Below are 17,026 nucleotides of genomic sequence, written 5' to 3'. Positions count from 1 at the left end.
CAGAGATTGTGGTTTTTGTGAGTGACTCCCAGAAAAGGCTCCTGTTGGCAGAGTGGGACCTGCAGGCAGCTCCAGCCCCCAAGGCACGCTGCTTTCAGGGTGGGTCTCCCAGCAGCAGGGCTGGCAGTGGGACCTGGCAGCAGCCGCCACGTGCAGCAGGACAGCATGCAGCACCGTGTTGTTTTTGCAAAATATTTATTACAAAATAAAAGTAAATATGGCAACAGAAGTTAAATAGCAAATGACATGACGCTGGCCATGAAGCTCTTGCTGTATTATTCTAATCTTTTACAGTGACCAAGTACGTCTCCAAGGGAAGGTGCACATGGACAGCCTGAATATATTTCTGTATTATTGGCTCTAGCTATCTGGGAATATTATGCTCTGTGCCCCCGACCAGGAGCTGGTTGTAAGCAGCTGTGCTGTGTGCAGGGCTCCTTAGTGTCCCTCACACAGACCAGAGCCAGCGATTTCCTCTGAGACCAGCTGGGCTTCACCCCAGCACTCCCTCCCCACTCTTTTTTTAAAAAGGCAGCATATGATCCAGCGCCCATCCTTTTAAATAAGGCAGCAGGAAATGGAGTAGCAACGCTGAAGTACCTACTGATATGCCTTGAGCCTCATCACTTATGATAAGCTGCTTGTATTTCCTTCTTTTCCCACCTACTAAGGACTCCTGAAGTTCACCAGTGAGAGCAAGTCTGTTTTCCTGCTTGAAAGGGCTTTTAGGTGCACTCTAAACAGGAATGCAGTCTTTCACATCTCTCACGCCACATGTCTAATGGAAGCACTCTTTCTTTAAATTAATTACATTTAAAAAGGTGTCTGTGTGTGGGGAAAATCTTCCTAAGGCACCCAAGAATTTAGAAAACCTCTCCTCACTTATATTCCTTACAGGACACACTTGTTCCTCTTCTCTCCAAACTTAAAAACGTTGGCTAGTTAGGAACCTTAACTTACACAACGACATAGCGGAATAGCATCTAAAAAACCCAGAACAGAAAGAAAATCCTCAGTAACGTAAAGCACTGTGCCCAGACCGCCGACGTTTCGCTAACTACACAAATATATCACGGACAGCACGTGGAAATGGTCACATTAATTCCAAGGTTCCCATTGTCAGCAAAAAGGTGTGCTATAGCGGTATCAAAAACAAGGCAGTCACTGTTGCCTATGGCCGCGTTCACCCCGTCGTGGATGGAGCGTGGGGTGGCCTCCCAGGTCAGTCTGCGCCGGTTGCCGTTCAGCTCCAGTCTGTAGGCAAAGTTCTCTGCTTGCTTACGGGTGCCGATGAGCAGCACGATAGCAAAAAACTGCTGGTGACCTTCGTACTTCTCTTGTTTCTCCAGCACCAGCATGAAGTGGTGACCAAAGCACGACTGCATCATCACCCAGTCAACAGCACCCGGCAGGTTAATGTCCGTGGCGAGAAAAACGATGTCTTCTCCCTGAAGGGTGGTGATGCTTTTGTGGGCGTGCATGAGGTGGGACATGACGGCTTCCAGGGATCCCTGCCACTTGCAGGAGGCGCCGGGGCACGGGCAGGAGTAGGGCCGATACTCACAGATGTCTTCGTGTTCTGGCTTTTCTGTGTGGTGGAGTGTGAGCGAGCAGCCTGTCGTGGCGTACTGGGAAAAGAGCAAACAGACTCCGTCAGGAACCACCCAGCGTAAGTGCTCACTGCCCCCCCTGCAACCAACCACAACTCTCATTTTCACTGCAACTCTTACTGAGACGCCTCTATTTGGTGCTGGATTCAGAGCTGGGCTTATTTTTGTTTCCTCTTAAAAACAGGTTCTTCCAGTACTTGGCAGCTGTTGGCTTTTGTTTGCTTTTTAAATGCAAGCACTTAGATGAAATGGACCACAAGGCTGAGCTGTAGATCATCTGCTGTTGCAGTTAGACCTGAACAGTCCACATCAGCTGAAGTGGTCCCGGTATGGATTCTTCTCTTTAGAAAGCACACAGGATGCCAGTCTCAGCAAACAGCTACTGCAACAGCATCCTTTAATAAACACAGAGCAGACCTACTTCCATTAAACTCAGACCCACGATCCCAAGTTTTAGCACCACGGTTTCAAAGAGTGGGAAGAGAGATGCTGATTTTTCATGGAGCACAGAGCTCATCACAAGTGAGCACCGCGTGACTGCTCTTAATGTCATCGGGCACCTCCAAAGGTTAATCTGCTTTCAGCAAACAGGGATGCTTTTCCTTTTCGACACCGAGTCGCTGTCTGCACTGAACACGTTTCTTCCTCACTACCTCTAAGGAGAAATGCATCTTTTGCTCTGAGCAGGAGCACAGCTCCCCCCATCTGCAGACAGCTGGAGAGACTTCTGCAACTCTGCTCATGCGGTCCCGCCATCACAGCCCACGTGTGGCTGCCTACAGGAGGTAGGACGCTTCTTTGGGTCAGGGACTGTGCTCTGAGACCAAAGGTGAGAGAATGTTTGAAGGAAACACAAGTCTGGACAGACTTTTTGTAAAATGTTCAACTAAGCAAAGTCCGAATTCATCAAAGTTTAACAGCGTATTTTGGGGTTAAATGCAAACACAATTAGTTTCAGCTCAAAGAGTGAAATGCCTGAGATGCAGAACACCACAGTCCTCCTTACTGCAGCCAAATCACCCACACTGCAGCACAGTGCTACAACTGCTGGGACAGAAACGAGACCTTGTGCTTCTACAGAGCTTGCTTTATAAGCCATAACGTGTGCTCTGCTGCTTAATCCTCTGTGACAGGATTTATCCACCTGTGACAGGAGCACAGAGGTGTGCTGCGGTGCAACCAGGGCTCCTCCTGCTGCAGGCAGAAACCCACCATGCAGAGCACGGCTCCCTGCCGCTGGGTTCTATGCTTCCACTCTCACTGTTCTGCTGTTTTCACTCTACATTCATACCCCTGTTGGCAACGTAATCGCTTTGCACTGTGCTGAAGAACCGCTCTCGGTCTGACACTGTTAGAAAAGCAGTAAGAACATGTAAGCTGCTGGATGGGCAAAAGCAAACGTCTGCGTAGTGTCAGCCCGTATCAGAAAGTGACCAGTGGTGAACACACAAGGAAGAGAGCTGAGGAAATAGCTGTGGTTTTTCCTTTGCTGTGACCCACCTCCTTCTGTTGGCTCCTGAACACACGGCAGCAGTTTTGTTTGGTGAGCAGGAGGTTGTGAACAGATTCACGGAGCGCTCTGGGTTTGTAAGGGACTCTCACAGATCTTCTGGGAACACAGAGCACTTGTTGCCTTCATGCTGTTTGGCACATGTCACTGATATTTACCATATCCTCATTCAAACCAAGGAGCCTGTTGGTCTTTCCCTGCGTGCAGGTCATATGATACCGCCCATCTCATTGACGGCTCTACCTTTTCCACTTCTCCTGTGTCCTTCCTGAGGCCGGAGCGCAGGGTGCAGGCAGTGCTGGTGCACCACAAATGCCGGAGCTGATGTGACTGCTCCGTGCTCTCGCATTGCCTTTCTCTCGCTCCCAGCATTCCACTTTTACGAGTACCTTTCGTCACAGCACTACTTGCACCACATTCACTGTCCTAAGAGGAAGCAGGCAGCCCTGCAGCCATCACCACATAATGACTTAGCATTCCGTGTTGTTGCTATGTACGTCACTTCACTCGCGTTACCCTGGACTTCCCCTTACAGGTAATGTGAGCGCCTGAAAGCATTCTGAAAACATTGGCTAAGCTTGAAGGTGCTCAGCACAGCCAGGTCAGTGAATGAAGGCAGGGTGTATATGGGATTAAAGCACCTTGTCTGAAGCTGCAAGGGAAATCTGCAGCAGAGCTGGGAATGACACGCTGAGTCCATCCCTGCTCTTCCCTCCCAGCTGCACAGCGAAGCAGCGGCGGCCCGAGGCTGCAGTGCCTGTCCCTGCGCCCTGCGCCCGGCCGAAGGGGGCAGCGCTCAGTGCGATGCTGCCGGAGCCCTTTCAATGGATACACAACCTCACTACGCCTAGTGGTTCTAAAAGCAAAACATTACGGTTGGATGTGGAGTGCAGAAAGGATTCCACATCTTGCCCTCGGACTAAACATAAGGAGTACAACGAAATGAATCCTCACTGGATTCCCTTTTCTTCAGAGGGATCAGAACCACGTGAAGGCTCAGAAATGGGGCAGCAGCTCCAGGCAGAGGTGACAAGTTAAAGGATCTCAGCAGGACCCTCCGTAGGGGAGGTGCCCCTAACCCTGCCCCAGCTCTCGGGACGCAGAGCATCGCTGCTCCTATGGAAGCTGGGAAGAGCGAGGTTTCTTTTCCAAAAGATGAAGCCCTGCGTCCCGCCCTGTGTCCGCATTAAGTCAGCTCCGTACCTACGAGCGCATTTACCACTTGCGCTTATTTCAAAGATGAGAGAAAACGAGTTGTTTTTGTCACGTCTGAAATAGGAGCAGGGCTGTGAGCAGAGAGAAAGGGGGTCCCGTCCAACCCGGCGCCCCGTCCGCTCACCTTGCAGGGGAAGAGCACGGCCGAGGCCACCTTCTCCATGGCCAGGTTCCTGATGCTGGGGGTCAGCGAGCCCCGGCAGGTGGGGCAGAGGCTCAGCTTCTGCCGGCATTGCTTGCAGACCAGGTGCCCGGCCTGGCACTGCAGGATGGGCGGCAGCACATAGTCGAAGCACACGGGGCACTCGAACAGCGACGTCAGCTCGTGGTGCTGCGGGGACACGGGCCCGCCCGGCCCGGAGAGGACGGCGGCGGCCGCGGGCACGGCGGAGGATCCGGCACCGGACGCGGCGATGGTGGCGGCGGCGGGAGCGGGCGCGGCGGCGGCCGGGGCGGGGGCGTGCGGCGGCGGCTGCTTCCCGCAGGGTTTGTTAGAGCCCGGCCCGGCGGACGAAGGGCGGCTCATGGCGCCGCGCTGCCGCCACCATCGGGCCGCGGCTCTCGGGACCCGACGCGCCCGCCCGGAACGCTCCGCTGACGCAAGAGGCGGCCGCGCGCAGCCTCCGGCCCGGCCCCGCCGCAGCGAGCATGCTCCGGGGGACGGGCGGGGCGGGGAGCGGAGCGGGGCGGCGGGGGGAGCGGGGGAGGAGGAGGAGGAGGAGGATGAGGAGGAGGATGAGGATGAGGCAGGGGAGCGCCGCGCCCACGGCTGCGGTGCCAGGACGGAGCGGGCGAGACTCGGGGGCGGTCAGCGGCGGCCCGAGCACCGTGCCCCGCACCGCCCCGCACCGCCCCGCCCGGTACGCCGCGATGCCGGGAGAGAACGCGGCTCCGTCCGCCGGGCCCGTCCGGGGCTGCGGTAACCGAGGGCGCTGCGGTAACCGAGGGCGCTGCGCTCCGCGTCCGGCCGCGCTGGGATGAAGGGGCGCCGGTGGCGCTGACGCCCCGCGGGGCTGAGGAAACCCACCGGGCGCCGTTATCCGCGTGGGCTCGGGCCCGATCCCTGCCCGTGCCGGCCCTCGTGAGGACCGCTGAGCCGCCGTGCTGAGCGCGAGCAGCGGCGGAGGAGCGCGGCTCCTCGCGGGGACGGGACGGGGCGTGAGAGCGGAGCGAGCGGGAGGACGGAACGATGAGAGATGGGTCTGATGGAGAATGGAACAGTGCTGCAGCGCTGCTCGGGGGCGGAGGTCGGGTAAAAGAAATGGGGCTGTTTTCATCCCCCCCGTAACAGAATGTTGAAAATAAAACACCGTTTTAAACGCGTTGTGTTTTGGTAACGGAGGAGAAGTGAGGACGGCCCGGGGGTGGGAATGTCCCCGCGTCCCTTTCATTTGCCGGCGGGGCTGAAGAAGGAAGCGGGCAGAGCCGGGGCTGAAGCTGCGCGCTTCCCTGCCCGCTGCCGTGGTTGCTGTCTGTCCTTGTGCCGGGCTGGATGCGGCTCTGGGCGCACAAAGCGCTGCGTGGTGCCGCTGAGCAGCGCAGCGGACGGGGCGGCCATGAACAGGGCTGTGGTTTGAATTCCCCGTCAGCTCATCGGGCACATGACATACAGCATTTTCCCGAGAGTTCTGCTGCTGACTTGACTCCTCTTGCCCTTAAATGAGCAACGCTTTCCTCCGAGGTGTGGCTGCACTTCCCAGAATGGTGCTGTTATCGCTGCTCGGGCGTGCACCATGTGTGACTCATTGGTGGCTGTGCGCCCTGCGAGGAGTTCCATTGAGACACTGCCCGTGCTCTCATTAAAAGGAGGTGCAGTGTTAGTGGAGTTCTGCTTTTTTCTTCCTTGTGAAGCACTGCCGAGCTTTGCAAGATGATGCAGTCCAAGGTACCAGAGAACAATGCTTTGTCTGCAGCTCTGGTTTTATTTTTCCTTTGGCACTCAGTAATGTGCAGTGCATTCAGACACAGTGAAGGCTGTGTCCGTGGCAAAGCCAAAACGAGCCGTAGTGTGGGGTGAGCTGTGCTGTGCTCCGTCCTCTCTTGAGTTACATGGCCACCATGCTGCTTTTCCTCTGCCATTCTCTCTTGAGAGTCTTTGCCATAGGTGTGGAAGTTCTTTGGAGCTCTGAGAATAAAGGGACCCCAAGGTTCTCTCCAAATCCTGGGGTGCAGAGGCCTTTTCTGATCCCCACCCCCAAACAAATGGAGTGTAACAGCGGAGTGGGGCAGACAGAAATCAGCAGTTTTTGGACGTGGTGTGTGTGTGCTTGTCCGGCCTGGGAGAAACCTACATGGGGCTGTGGGGCAGGGGGGTCCCCAGCACAGCTCCATGTGTGTGTCCTTTTGTTTCAAAGCAGAACGTCTCATACACACACGCTGATGTTCCAACCATGACCTTCTGATCACCACCCATTAAGCTTCCCCCAGCCCGTGACGTTATGACAATGTCTCATTTTTACCCATGGAAGAACCGTCCTGGTTTTGTGACCTGTTGTGTGTTCTGGAGTACAGGAAAGAGCAAACACAGCAGCCTTTTCACAAGCACACTGGAACGGGTGGGTGTTTATACCAAAAAAACCCGTGGTTTTCTTCTTTTCCTGTACTTTCCACGGAGTAGTTTTAAATACTTTATATGTCTATTTATGTGCTAGAATGTGGCTATTCCACTCTTTTTTGCACTTCAGAGCCTGCCGTTAAATGTACAGCAGTAACATATAGAAACTATCAGGGTGTGCCTGGGTTACAGGCACTCTGCCCAGCAGTTGTGCTTCCAGCAAAGGGGTGCTCTGCAGAGCCACAGCGTGGAGCAAATTACCCTGGATGGGCCGTGGCTGCTGCGGGGGCATCGCTGCCCACCTGGTGCACTTCTCATTTTGTTACAGGCATCGGCTTTTTAATTTGGGTTTAAAAATTCTGCCCTCCATATACAGCCAGGCTCAGAGCAAAAAGGAGAACAACATACAACTATGGTCTGATATGTTTGGTTTTGTATGCTGAGGATCAGGGAGATTGATCCTTGCGGTCTGTAAAGCCATTTTGAGGCTATGAGTGGCAGTAATAAATATCTGATAACGGTCTGCTGCATTCTGACCTCCAAGTCCCACAAACCCAGCACTGAAAGTATGGGCATGGCCCCAAAGCTGGGCATGGCCCTGAAGGTGCTCAGGACCATGAAGCTGGGCAGTGCTCCCACCACAATCCAAAGCTGCTGGAGATGGGAGGAGGAGGGTGGGCTGCGAGGGGAGCGGTGGAGGAGCTGAGATTCCTTTGCTGCCTGCAGGAGGTGCTGGCAGAGCTCTCTGGAGACCCCGCAAGGCCTGTCAGGGAAACCCTTGTCTCCGTGCCCGTGCCCCTGTCCCTCCCAGGTGCGGTGCTGCAGCTGCTGTGAGGCTCCGATACTCGCTGTCTCTGAGGCTGACTCACACGAGGTGCCGTGCTGTGCTGTGAGTTTCACCCACACATCTGGCTTTGTTTCCTGGGTGCCTCACCAAGGCTCAGGGCCGTTTCTCAGGCAGCCCCCACCCCATCTATCCGTGTGTCCGTCAGCACCTGCTGTGTGGGCTGTGCCGGGTCTGTGCATCTTCTGCAAAGACATTTCCAGGCTAGAAATTAAAATCTGCAGCTGAGCCGTTATGAGTGTGGGGCTCTGTGAGGTGTCAGAGCTGCTGAGCTCTCCTCTCTCTCATCTGTGCTTTTTGTCTGCTTTTTCCAACCAAGTTTAACCATCATCCAGACTGCTGTTATTGCTTCTTATTTTTAAAGCATCTGTAAGTGTGCTGTTAGCTTGCAGAAAGGGCTTCCTTTTCTTTGAGGGGAACTTGTGTCTTAAATTTAGCCTTGCACTGCACAGAGGTTATAAACAGACAGAGATGGAGAGAGGGAGGAAGGGTGAAGCCCCGAGGGAGGCAGTGGGGCTGCTTCCTCAGTCTGGTGCAGCACGTTTCTGTTCCTGTTTCTTTAGAACCCACGTCTGCATTCAGTGCAGCTGTGTGTGCAGGACGTGGCATTGGGGCCCAGTGCTGCCAGCTGTGCTCTGACCACTGCTGCTGCACTGACCTGGAACACAGCTCTGAATGGTGTCCTTCGGCACCTTTGTACCTTCATAGGAACTCATTTAGTGGGCACTACCACACAACATGCCTGGCCATGCAGCGCGCCCCTCAGCGCCGGTCAGTCAAACCTGATTGGCATTTATTTCATGTCTCTGTTCATGCTTTATTAATCCATTGTTTGCCTGAGCACATGCCAGTATTCCTCAGGTAGAATAAGTATGCTCTGTTTAGCATGAACACTGACTTCCTTACCTTGACAAGGTGTTCTCAAGTATCAATAAGCTGACCTGCCTTGAAAGCCACCCTGTGCTGCCCTGGGCTGTGGTGTGGTTCTTCCCCACGCATGGCAGCGCTGAGCACCAGACATGACTCACCAGGGCTCTGTCTGTCCTGGTACAGCTGCTACTGCACAGCCCCAGCAGGGACAACCTGCTGCTGGGCACTGGGCTGTGGAGCTGTGAGCTGAGCAGCAATGACAGGAGGGGATCAGGGAGCAGTGCGGAGCCCCAGCAGCTCCCGTCTCCTGTCCCAGCACCACTGCAAGCTGGTTCTGACTGCTCTCTTTTTTTCCTTTTCTATTTTTCATCCAGGGGTCTGAATCTCCGGGTATCTGGCAGGAAGGTTTATTGTTCTCTAGACAGCTGTCATTACAGCACACATTTTTGGTATGACTAACAGCTTTTTTGGGCGAGGTCTAAAAAAGGAAGCAGGGAACAGTTTGTAACATGGTGGTGCGCATGGCCTGCATAGATGCCTGTGGGATGCTGCGGGTCAGGTCTGTGCCTGCTGCGGGCAGCAGGAGGGGGCTGGGTATGGAGGGCTGGGAGCAAACCTTGGTCATTGCAAGTGGTGGAACTGGATGCTCACGCTGGGCCAAATGATTTTGGTGCACACAGTATTGTCAGCACTGGTCAGCACTTTCATGATAGACTTTTATTTCTTGAACATCTGTGCCTGGGAGGACATGACCCCATTGCCATGCTGTTTCCTTTCCCCTGCCAGCTCCAGCTGAGGGCTGTGGTGGTGCCAGCTGCTGGTGCTGGTGGTGGTGCTGGGGCGGAGGGCAGCTTAGAAGAAGGGCTGGGTGCCATTCCATCTGACAGCTGCCCCCGGCCACTTGGTCCTGATGGCCATCTCTAGCGATGGAACCTTCCTCCCTGGGCTGCTCATGGCCTCACAGCGGCCCTCTTCCCAGTGATGTGAGTGGGTATCTGAAGTGAAACACGGTTCTGAAGGTATGTGGGGCTCGAGGTGAATGCAGGTGCCTGGGGGCACTTTGCTTCTGGGTGGGGAAATACAGATGTGTGCTGTATGTGTGCATCAGTGTGCGGGTGCCCTGCAGCATGGGCTCTGTGTGGGGCTGGACATGCAGAGCTGTGCACACGTGCAGTCCTGCACACATCTGTACATGACACCCGCAGTGCAGTGCTCTGGGCGGGCTGGGCACACACCTACGGTCAGGTGGGCTGTTCTCGTCTGCCTGTTCTGCCCGTTGTAGAAGTACAGGTGAAAGACGTGCTCCATCTTCCAGTCGGACAGGAGCAGCTGGTTGGTGCTGAAAAGGACACTGTGAGTCCCATTGATGCTGCACAGCCAGACGGGGAACTTGGGAGTTTTCAGCATGCTGCCAACCTAGGGGCAGAATGGTCGGTGGGCATTCAGCGCTGCCAGGGCTCCTCAGTGCTCTGCTGTGCCAGGTTTAGGTGCCTTGTGGCTGTTTGCCCTTATTGTATCTGTGTGATGGTCGGGTGTGGCAGGCGGTGAGACACAGCAGCCCTGAACAGGGGTCCCGAGCCAGCAGCCCCGGGGGTGCCGTGGCTCCGGGGGGCTCCACGCGCTGCCCCAGGTGCCTGTGCCGGGATGGGGTCAGGGCAGGCGGGTGGATGGATGCGGGGCCGGGTCGGCGGTACTTACCGGGGGCAGGCGGCGCTCGGCCTCCTCCCCGCCCCAGCGCAGGAATCCCACCTCGCTGCGCTGCCCGGGCCGAGCGCTGCCCGACAGGACGAGCAGGAGCGCAGCCTGCGGGAGGAGCCGCTGTCAGCGCCCAGCTGCGCGACCCCCGCACCGCCCGCACAGCCCGCACGCAAAGCCCACCCTCTTTGTCTGACGAACAAGCGGGGTGCTTTCCTAAATCACACGTAGGTAACGGCGATAAGTCTGTTGGCAGCTCGGGCTGATCCTACCTGCGTGCAGACCACGTTTCCAGAGCTGCGTTCTAACAGATGTGGCGTTGTGCCCAGCTCCTCCCGGACCCTGCGCAGCCAAACACGGAGCGCTGCTGTCACACACCGGTGATGGTGGGAGCTGCGCGCACCGCGTGTGAGCAATAAGGAAAGCAGGAAGAAATAGCACAGAATTGTTTCGTTTTCTTTTTTCACTGGTATGACAGAAGTGTCCCAATGCAGCGGCCTCATGCTCTACCTGAGCTCTCCTTCTGCGGTGCAGCTGTGGGAAGCCTCCAGTTACACCCACGTTTAACCTGAGTGCAACTATTTGCAGCAGCACTGCAGTTTTTGCTGAGCTGTGGTCGCAGCGGCACGTGGGTGTGACATGGGCACAGCTCAGCTGCTGATCTGTGTCTTTGCACAGATCGTTTTACATCAGTTTGAGAAAGATTCTATCAGTTTCCCCTGCTAATACAGTGACGCTTTTGTGATTTTTCTAAATTCAGCATAGCTATGATTCTGTGGGATAGCTCCTGTTCTGTCACAGCGCATTGCTCCTCCTTTGTGTGCAGCTGGAGCTGCCCATGGAGCTGCACACGGAGCTGCATATGAAGCTGCACACAGAGCTGCATGTCTGCCTCTCTCTGCTGCTGCCAGTCGTGTCAGCACGAGCACACAGTGATGCTGTATGACAGCAGCACCTTTCTCCTCAGCATGCAGCCAGCTGCTCCCTGTTAGCCCAGGACAGAGCATTAAAGTAATGGAAGAAAAGGACCATTTCATCAGATGTAACCAGAGAAAAATGGCAAAGATGATTTTAAAAAGAAAGATACCTTTCCAGCGTCCTGGAGAAGAGCAAACTGTATAAAAACAGGATCAGTCCATGACTTCCTTCATCTCTGAACTGGAGAAATGAAAGAAGTAATCAGGGAAGGAATTACAGTCGCTATGTGATGCTTAATTAGAGCAAATCCTCTGCTTAACTGCAATGCCAGGTGAACACAGTGAGATCAGTGAACAGGGTGTTACTCTGGGAAGACTTTGCTACAGTTTTGCTGATTAAAATCAGATGAAATAAAAGAAACTTCCAGTTCTTGGCCAACCTATTTTAGTCTGTTTTTCCAGGTTTTGGCTAAAGGTACAAGAAACCTGCTTGAACCAAGTACAAGCTGCTGCCAATTTGCCATGAAAACAAACCAAAACAAAATTAAAAGAAGATGATATTCCATACATACACAGCCAATATGGTCAAAGATAAACTCCTGAGCTGCTGCTTTCTCGGGGAACTCAAACAGGTGGATCTGTAGGGCAGGAGTGTGAGGTGAGGAACCACAGAGGAGATGGAACATCCAGAAGTGAAACTTTTCAGCTCAGTGTTTCTAAATGAAAGGCAAACACAGGAACCCACACTGACCTTCCTGAACAGCAGAATTCAGTTTTATGCAAGCAGTTAACAGATAGAAGTTAAGGAAAGGCTTTAAGTCAACTTGTTCCTTCTTCTAACAGAAGGAAGACCAGAGTTAAACAAATGAGCTCTACAAAGAAGTCAGGCCTTCAAAAGGAGGCAGGAACACCTGCCGAGCCCCACCTGGACATGGCTCCAATGTTCTTAGGTTATGTGGTGCACTGTAAGGTAGGAGCAGGCTAATGAGATGTTTCTGGTCTGTAGGCAGTTCAGACCAGATGTCTTTTAAGAAGCCGTATTTGCAGGAAGCATTTCGATACCCACCTGCTCAGTGAAGCCGTTAGCTTTGGAGCCCGCAGGAGGGGAGCAGTGTGTGGCTGCAGTGAGGATGCAGACCGTGGCTCTCCGACCGTCCCCCGCTGCCCACAGGCTGTCTGCCAGCGCTGCAGCCAGGGCCTCTCCTTGCTCCTTCTGGCTGATTTTGCACAGTCTGCAGCGCAGGGCAGAGTAGAGCACAGCAGACAGGTGTGGGCAGGGGCAGCAGGGGTCTGTGTCCCTGTGTCCTTGTGCCCATGTCCCCATAACCTGCCCAGCCCCATACCACCAACAGTTGTAGGTATGTCCTTGAGGATGCTGCGAGTCCCCATGCCCCAAGGTGGAGCCTGATACTGGGCAGCAACCGTCACACCAGAGATTGCACTGAGGCAGCAAGCCTCACTCCTACAGCAACAAGGAGGGAGCCAGGCACGTCATTGCTGCAGGTGCATGCTTCCATCTGCATCTGCAAACCTGGTTATGTTCTGTCTGATACAACTTAGAGGCTGGTGCTGTTATTTTAGTTCAAACAATGCAAGGAAATGGTTTGTATATTTCCCCAGGAAGGCTCAGCTTACCTCTCCAGGTGACTGTGTTCCGTGTTCCTTGTGAAGAGCAGGTATTTAATGATGTTTGCTTGTACAGCCATCACGATGGCTCTCGTTCCTCCCTGGAAACAAAGCAAGCAGCTGGTGGTGTCTGTGAGCCCACCTGGCATGTGGTGCAGCCCTGCAAAGCACAGCTCTGAGCCGTGCTGCTGGCTGCCCCATGGGGAGCTGTTCTGCATTCCCCTGGTAATTCAGAATGGCCAATGACTTCTGAGGTAAATGGGAAAATAAATTGAAAAATATCTGATGTGCCTAAAAAATAGGAAATCTCTGTGCAAGAAGCACCCGCAGCAGCCCTGGTGCTGTGCTGTGTGGGGCTGCATCCCTGGGGGGTGGCTGCAACACCCAGAGTGGTGTCTGCACCCGTTTGAGTTCCATGTGGAGCAGTGAGGGGCAGGAGATGCACAGAGGGGTGGGCAGTGCAGGTCTGTGCCGCTCGGCTGCTGCTGCTGCAAGCACACAATGCCGTGGTGTTTTCTGCTCACGCCTGCACCGCTGCTGCAACAGAGCAGCCATTCCACCCAAAGCTGCTCCACCATCTGCACCGGAGCCCATCCATCCTGCTGAGCACTGCGAGGAGCGTGGCTGTGGGTCGCACTGCAGCGTTACCTTCTCAGCCTCCAGAGCATAGGCCAGGTCAGAGCGCGGCTCACGGAACCTGAAGTGTGCTCGTGCCCAGTCCTGGCTGAAGGTGCATGAATCCTTCCCAAACAGCAGCGTCTGCATTGCCTGTGGGTAGAGAGCAGCTATGGCCACAGATGGGAGCCTGCACCTTGGTGCGCACATCATGGTCCTGCCTGCACATTGCCTGTGCTGTGTCCTGCAGGCTGTGCTCGGCCATGGGCTGGGTATGGGGAGCTGTGGGGATGGGGAGCTGTGGCTCTGACCCTGAGCAGGGGCTTTTTGCCTCTTTATGAGATAGGACTTCCCTGGCTGTGGTCTGCACCACAGCTCCTGCCAGGTTTCACCTCCAGTTTCACACCTTGAGCTTTTCATTGTGTTTGTGCCGCAGTGATGGGTTGTGTCAGAGGTCACAGACATGAGGCTGGGATCCTCTGCCATTGCCTGTGGAACACTGCTCAGGTTCTGGGGCCCAGGCAAGCACTGACAGTCTCAGAACCGTTTGGTATTTGGCAGCAGAGAAGTGCTCTGCTGCTGCTGGGCCTCCTGCCCCTCACAGCTGGTCCCTAGGAAAGCACTGGGAGGCAGTTATGAGAATATGTTACAGCCACGCTCTGTGGGAGTCTCATACACAAGTAATGATGGTAACTCTGTAAGCAACAGCAGCAGCCTCACAAGCTGCCAGCTCCAGGTCAGGTTCCATGCTGCCCACGCTGCTCACCATTGCTGTATCCATGGGGATGGGCCGCCCTGCGTGCTCTGCAGGTGGCACATGTGGCTCCAGGGCTCCTCTGGTGCCCACTGCTCTGTGCCCACAGCCTGCAGGTCCCTGTGGGGAGACAGACAGAGCCGGAGCTGGGGGCTCCCTGCTCCAGGATCCCTTCTCCCAGCTCCCGCTCACTCCCTGCCCTCCCTGCACTGTGTTCAGCCCTCGCTGCCCTTCACCACCTGCTGCCACCTGTGGGCACGAAGCTGAGCAGCTGAACTCTCCTGCAGAGTGTGTTGGAGCACCAACAAACCAACAGTGACTGCAGATATTTCTGCATTAAACAGGGCAGACTCAGGTTTTGTTACAAATGGTTGCTCTAAGAGGTGGGTGGCATTCACTTCAAATATCTGCTACAGTCCTGAGTTGTTGCACTATGTACGGACCATGAGTACGTGCAGCTCAGGCACATCTGTGCTGGGTAAATACACTTTGTGCATCTCGTTTCCAGCTGGTTCCCTTTGCTGAAAACAACTCCCACAGAAGCTAATGATAACAGTGTGGAAAAGTATTTGGACTTCAGGATGTGAATGTCCGTGCTTGTCAGCCTGAGCACAGGGCAGGGTCCAAACACATTGTGTGCTTCTTCATTTCATAGCCTTTCCCCCCTCCATGTTCTTAAAGGTTAATTTCAGAAAGGTTAATTTCTGCTCTGCTCTTCTGCTTTGGTTCAGGTTGGGAAAACGGCCCTTTAGAAAACACTAAGAGCACACACACACACGCGTGTTCAGAGGGGTGTGAGCAGCTCCATGTGGGCACTGCAGGGGGCTGCAGTGTCAGGGGAAGAGAGAACAGCACAACCCGAGAGAGGAGCACCCACCTGGGGGCTGGGCTGGCTGCCTTCCCGGCTGCAAAGGGAGAGGAAATGCACGTTAGAAGAAAACAGGTGTTGCTGTGTTTGGAAATGGGAGGCAGACAGAAGAGAATTGCAGGAGAGAAAGCAAGTGAAAGCTGCTGCTTTTAATATAACACACTGCATGATATTACTAATAATGACAACACGTCACAAACAACCACATTAAAATTACCTACTGACTACATTGTAGACCTCTGGAATTTGGGATGTGATAATAACGAAGCAACTGAAAAACTTACCCACAGAAACTGAAGATTTTTCTCCATTTGTCTAGATCCGAAATTCTGCTGGAGATCTCATCCAGAGCAGTTTGGGGCTCCGTGTGCTCAGTGAGGGCAGCGTGCATTGTCAGCTCAGCTGTGAGCAGGGTGCTCAGTGTGCTCAGTGTGCTTGCTGTGCTCAGCCCCTCACTGCCCCTTTGGCACCCTCTGTGTGTGCAGTGGAGGGGAGCAGAGCCAGCTGCCCGCTGCACAGCCCTCATCCCCTCATCCATCTGCTGCTGTCACACTGTGCTTAAACTTTAATTAGCATCAGACACGCTCTGTGCTCCCTGCTCAGAACCTGACCCCTGGAGGAGCCTGACTCCGGCCCCAGGCAGTGTGTGTGTACTTACAGTGCTGCTCAGACGTACAGACACACCCATGCACTACTTGTTATTGTGATAAGAAAAAATCTGAATTTTCAGGAAAACTTTCCAAATATATTTAGATATTTCTCCTCACTATGTGGGGTTTTTTGTTTGTTTTTTTTTTTGTTTTGTTTTTTGTTTTTCTTTTAAGCATGAAACATCCCATTCTAGAAATGACATGGGGAAAAACTGTAGCTGAGGCTCATGGATTTGAAGCACCACACGGAGCATGTGCTGGTGTTTGCTGGTGTTCATCCAGGAGCACAAGTGGAGCACCACACAATATATGTTTATATACTTTATATAAAGACAAGTATCTGTATTAGCAAGGTCAGCCTGTGCACCACTGCAGCTTGGGGCTCCTGAGGCAGGCCCTGCTGCAGGTCGCTGTGAGGGGATTGCTCATGGCACACAGCTGTGCAGGAGCCAACCTCTGCAGATAACTGGGAGCTGGGCAGACCCTTTGATTCCCTTCTGCTGTGTGCCCTGAGTGCTGTCCTTGTGCAGCAGTGTTGGTAGGATGAAGCCCTTCCTTGCACGTGTGGTTGGTGGGTGAGGCACAGTGCACCTGGTGAGCAGCTGGAGCACCATGCCTGACTGGGAGGTAAGGGCACGAAGGCAAATATATCCTTTTGCTCTGGGTTCCATCACCCCTTGCATTGGAAGCTCTCAGTGCCAGGTGCCCAGCATCATGCCTGTGCTGGCTATGGCATTTTGTCCATGTTTATTTGTACTGTTGATGACAACTTGCTGCCTACTGGCTAGGCAGAACTCCCTATGGGTGGGGGGTGGGGGGGGGAGCTGTGATGGGCACTGCTGGGTTTCAGCTCACATTACTCTGCCCTGGGTTCACCCCTCACCTCGGGGCGCAGCACTGTGAGTGCATGTTATGTTTCTATATACAACTCCTCATCTTGAGGCACAAAGCTGTTGCTGCGTGGATTTCTCTACAAAATGGAGCTCTGGAGGGAGTTAAAGGTTGGGGTTTTAAAGCTTAGAGCTCTTCGTGGACAGAAATGATGCCTCTGTGTGAGGTGTCAGCCAGACGCTCTGGGGCTGGGCCATCCCCTGCTCTCTTGCTGCCTGTGGCAGGGCTGTGCTAGGAGCAGGGTGGGTGCTCTCCTCCCTGCCCCGTTCCCTGCTGCCCGGTGCTGCAGGGCTGTGCTGTGGCTCCCTAAGAGCTGCAGGTGGATCAAGCAGTGCTGGTGATGGGCAGTGGCTGTATGGCAGTCCCCTTGCTGTGCCTCTGCTCCAGATCTGTGCTGCTGAATTCTC

The 17,026-nt window shown here is 54.3% G+C and overlaps 2 protein-coding genes across 6 annotated transcripts; both read right to left on the bottom strand.

Moving 5' to 3' along the window:
* Positions 1–178: 178 nt before the first annotated feature.
* On the bottom strand, positions 179–4,976 carry SIAH2 (siah E3 ubiquitin protein ligase 2). The gene is made up of 2 exons (XM_015872161.3): positions 4,460–4,976; positions 179–1,628 (listed from the first exon to the last, which is right to left on the bottom strand). Exons 1-2 carry the CDS (start codon positions 4,859–4,861, stop codon positions 1,071–1,073), a joined length of 960 nt encoding a protein of 319 aa, XP_015727647.2. The 5' UTR covers positions 4,862–4,976; the 3' UTR covers positions 179–1,070.
* Positions 4,977–9,285: 4,309 nt separating this feature from the next.
* MINDY4B (MINDY family member 4B) lies at positions 9,286–15,768 on the bottom strand. Of its 5 annotated transcripts, none has more exons than XR_014933478.1 (12): positions 15,363–15,768; positions 15,088–15,115; positions 14,223–14,330; positions 13,490–13,609; positions 12,851–12,942; positions 12,282–12,447; positions 11,788–11,853; positions 11,386–11,456; positions 10,482–10,640; positions 10,302–10,406; positions 9,839–10,019; positions 9,286–9,669 (listed from the first exon to the last, which is right to left on the bottom strand). XR_014933478.1 is itself a non-coding variant. In XM_085513476.1 (12 exons), the coding sequence occupies exons 1-12, from the start codon at positions 15,614–15,616 to the stop codon at positions 9,554–9,556; spliced, it is 1,377 nt and encodes a 458-aa protein (XP_085369602.1). In that variant the 5' UTR covers positions 15,617–15,768; the 3' UTR covers positions 9,286–9,553. The 5 variants fall into 5 exon arrangements, 3 of the variants coding, with proteins under 3 accessions (XP_085369602.1, XP_085369601.1, XP_085369603.1); XR_014933477.1 differs by having other exon boundaries at positions 9,286–9,598; XM_085513476.1 differs by having other exon boundaries at positions 10,571–10,640.
* Between the last annotated feature and the right edge of the window lie 1,258 nt (positions 15,769–17,026).

Source organism: Coturnix japonica, chromosome 12 (genome assembly GCF_054131305.1).
Source record: "Coturnix japonica strain WE chromosome 12, WE-NBRP24, whole genome shotgun sequence".
Taxonomy (NCBI): domain Eukaryota; kingdom Metazoa; phylum Chordata; class Aves; order Galliformes; family Phasianidae; genus Coturnix; species Coturnix japonica.
The sequence above is the reverse complement of the archived record's forward strand: the minus strand, read 5'-3'. Positions and strand labels throughout refer to the sequence as shown.

What these genes read in the sequence shown, in the direction of transcription:
- SIAH2 (XM_015872161.3), bottom strand. Translation starts at nt 4,861, where the DNA reads ATGAGCCGCCCTTCGTCCGCCGGGCCGGGCTCTAACAAACCCTGCGGG. An exon ending in CCGTGCTCTTCCCCTGCAAG is followed by an intron (nt 1,629 to 4,459) that starts GTGAGCGGACGG and finishes CTCTTTTCCCAG; the next exon opens with TACGCCACGACAGGCTGCTC.
- MINDY4B (XM_085513475.1), bottom strand. Translation starts at nt 15,616, where the DNA reads ATGGATGAGGGGATGAGGGCTGTGCAGCGGGCAGCTGGCTCTGCTCCC. An exon ending in AAAATCTTCAGTTTCTGTGG is followed by an intron (nt 15,116 to 15,362) that starts GTAAGTTTTTCA and finishes CTCCCTTTGCAG; the next exon opens with CCGGGAAGGCAGCCAGCCCA. An exon ending in AACAGCCCACCTGACCGTAG is followed by an intron (nt 9,599 to 9,838) that starts GTGTGTGCCCAG and finishes GTTTCACTTCAG; the next exon opens with ATACCCACTCACATCACTGG.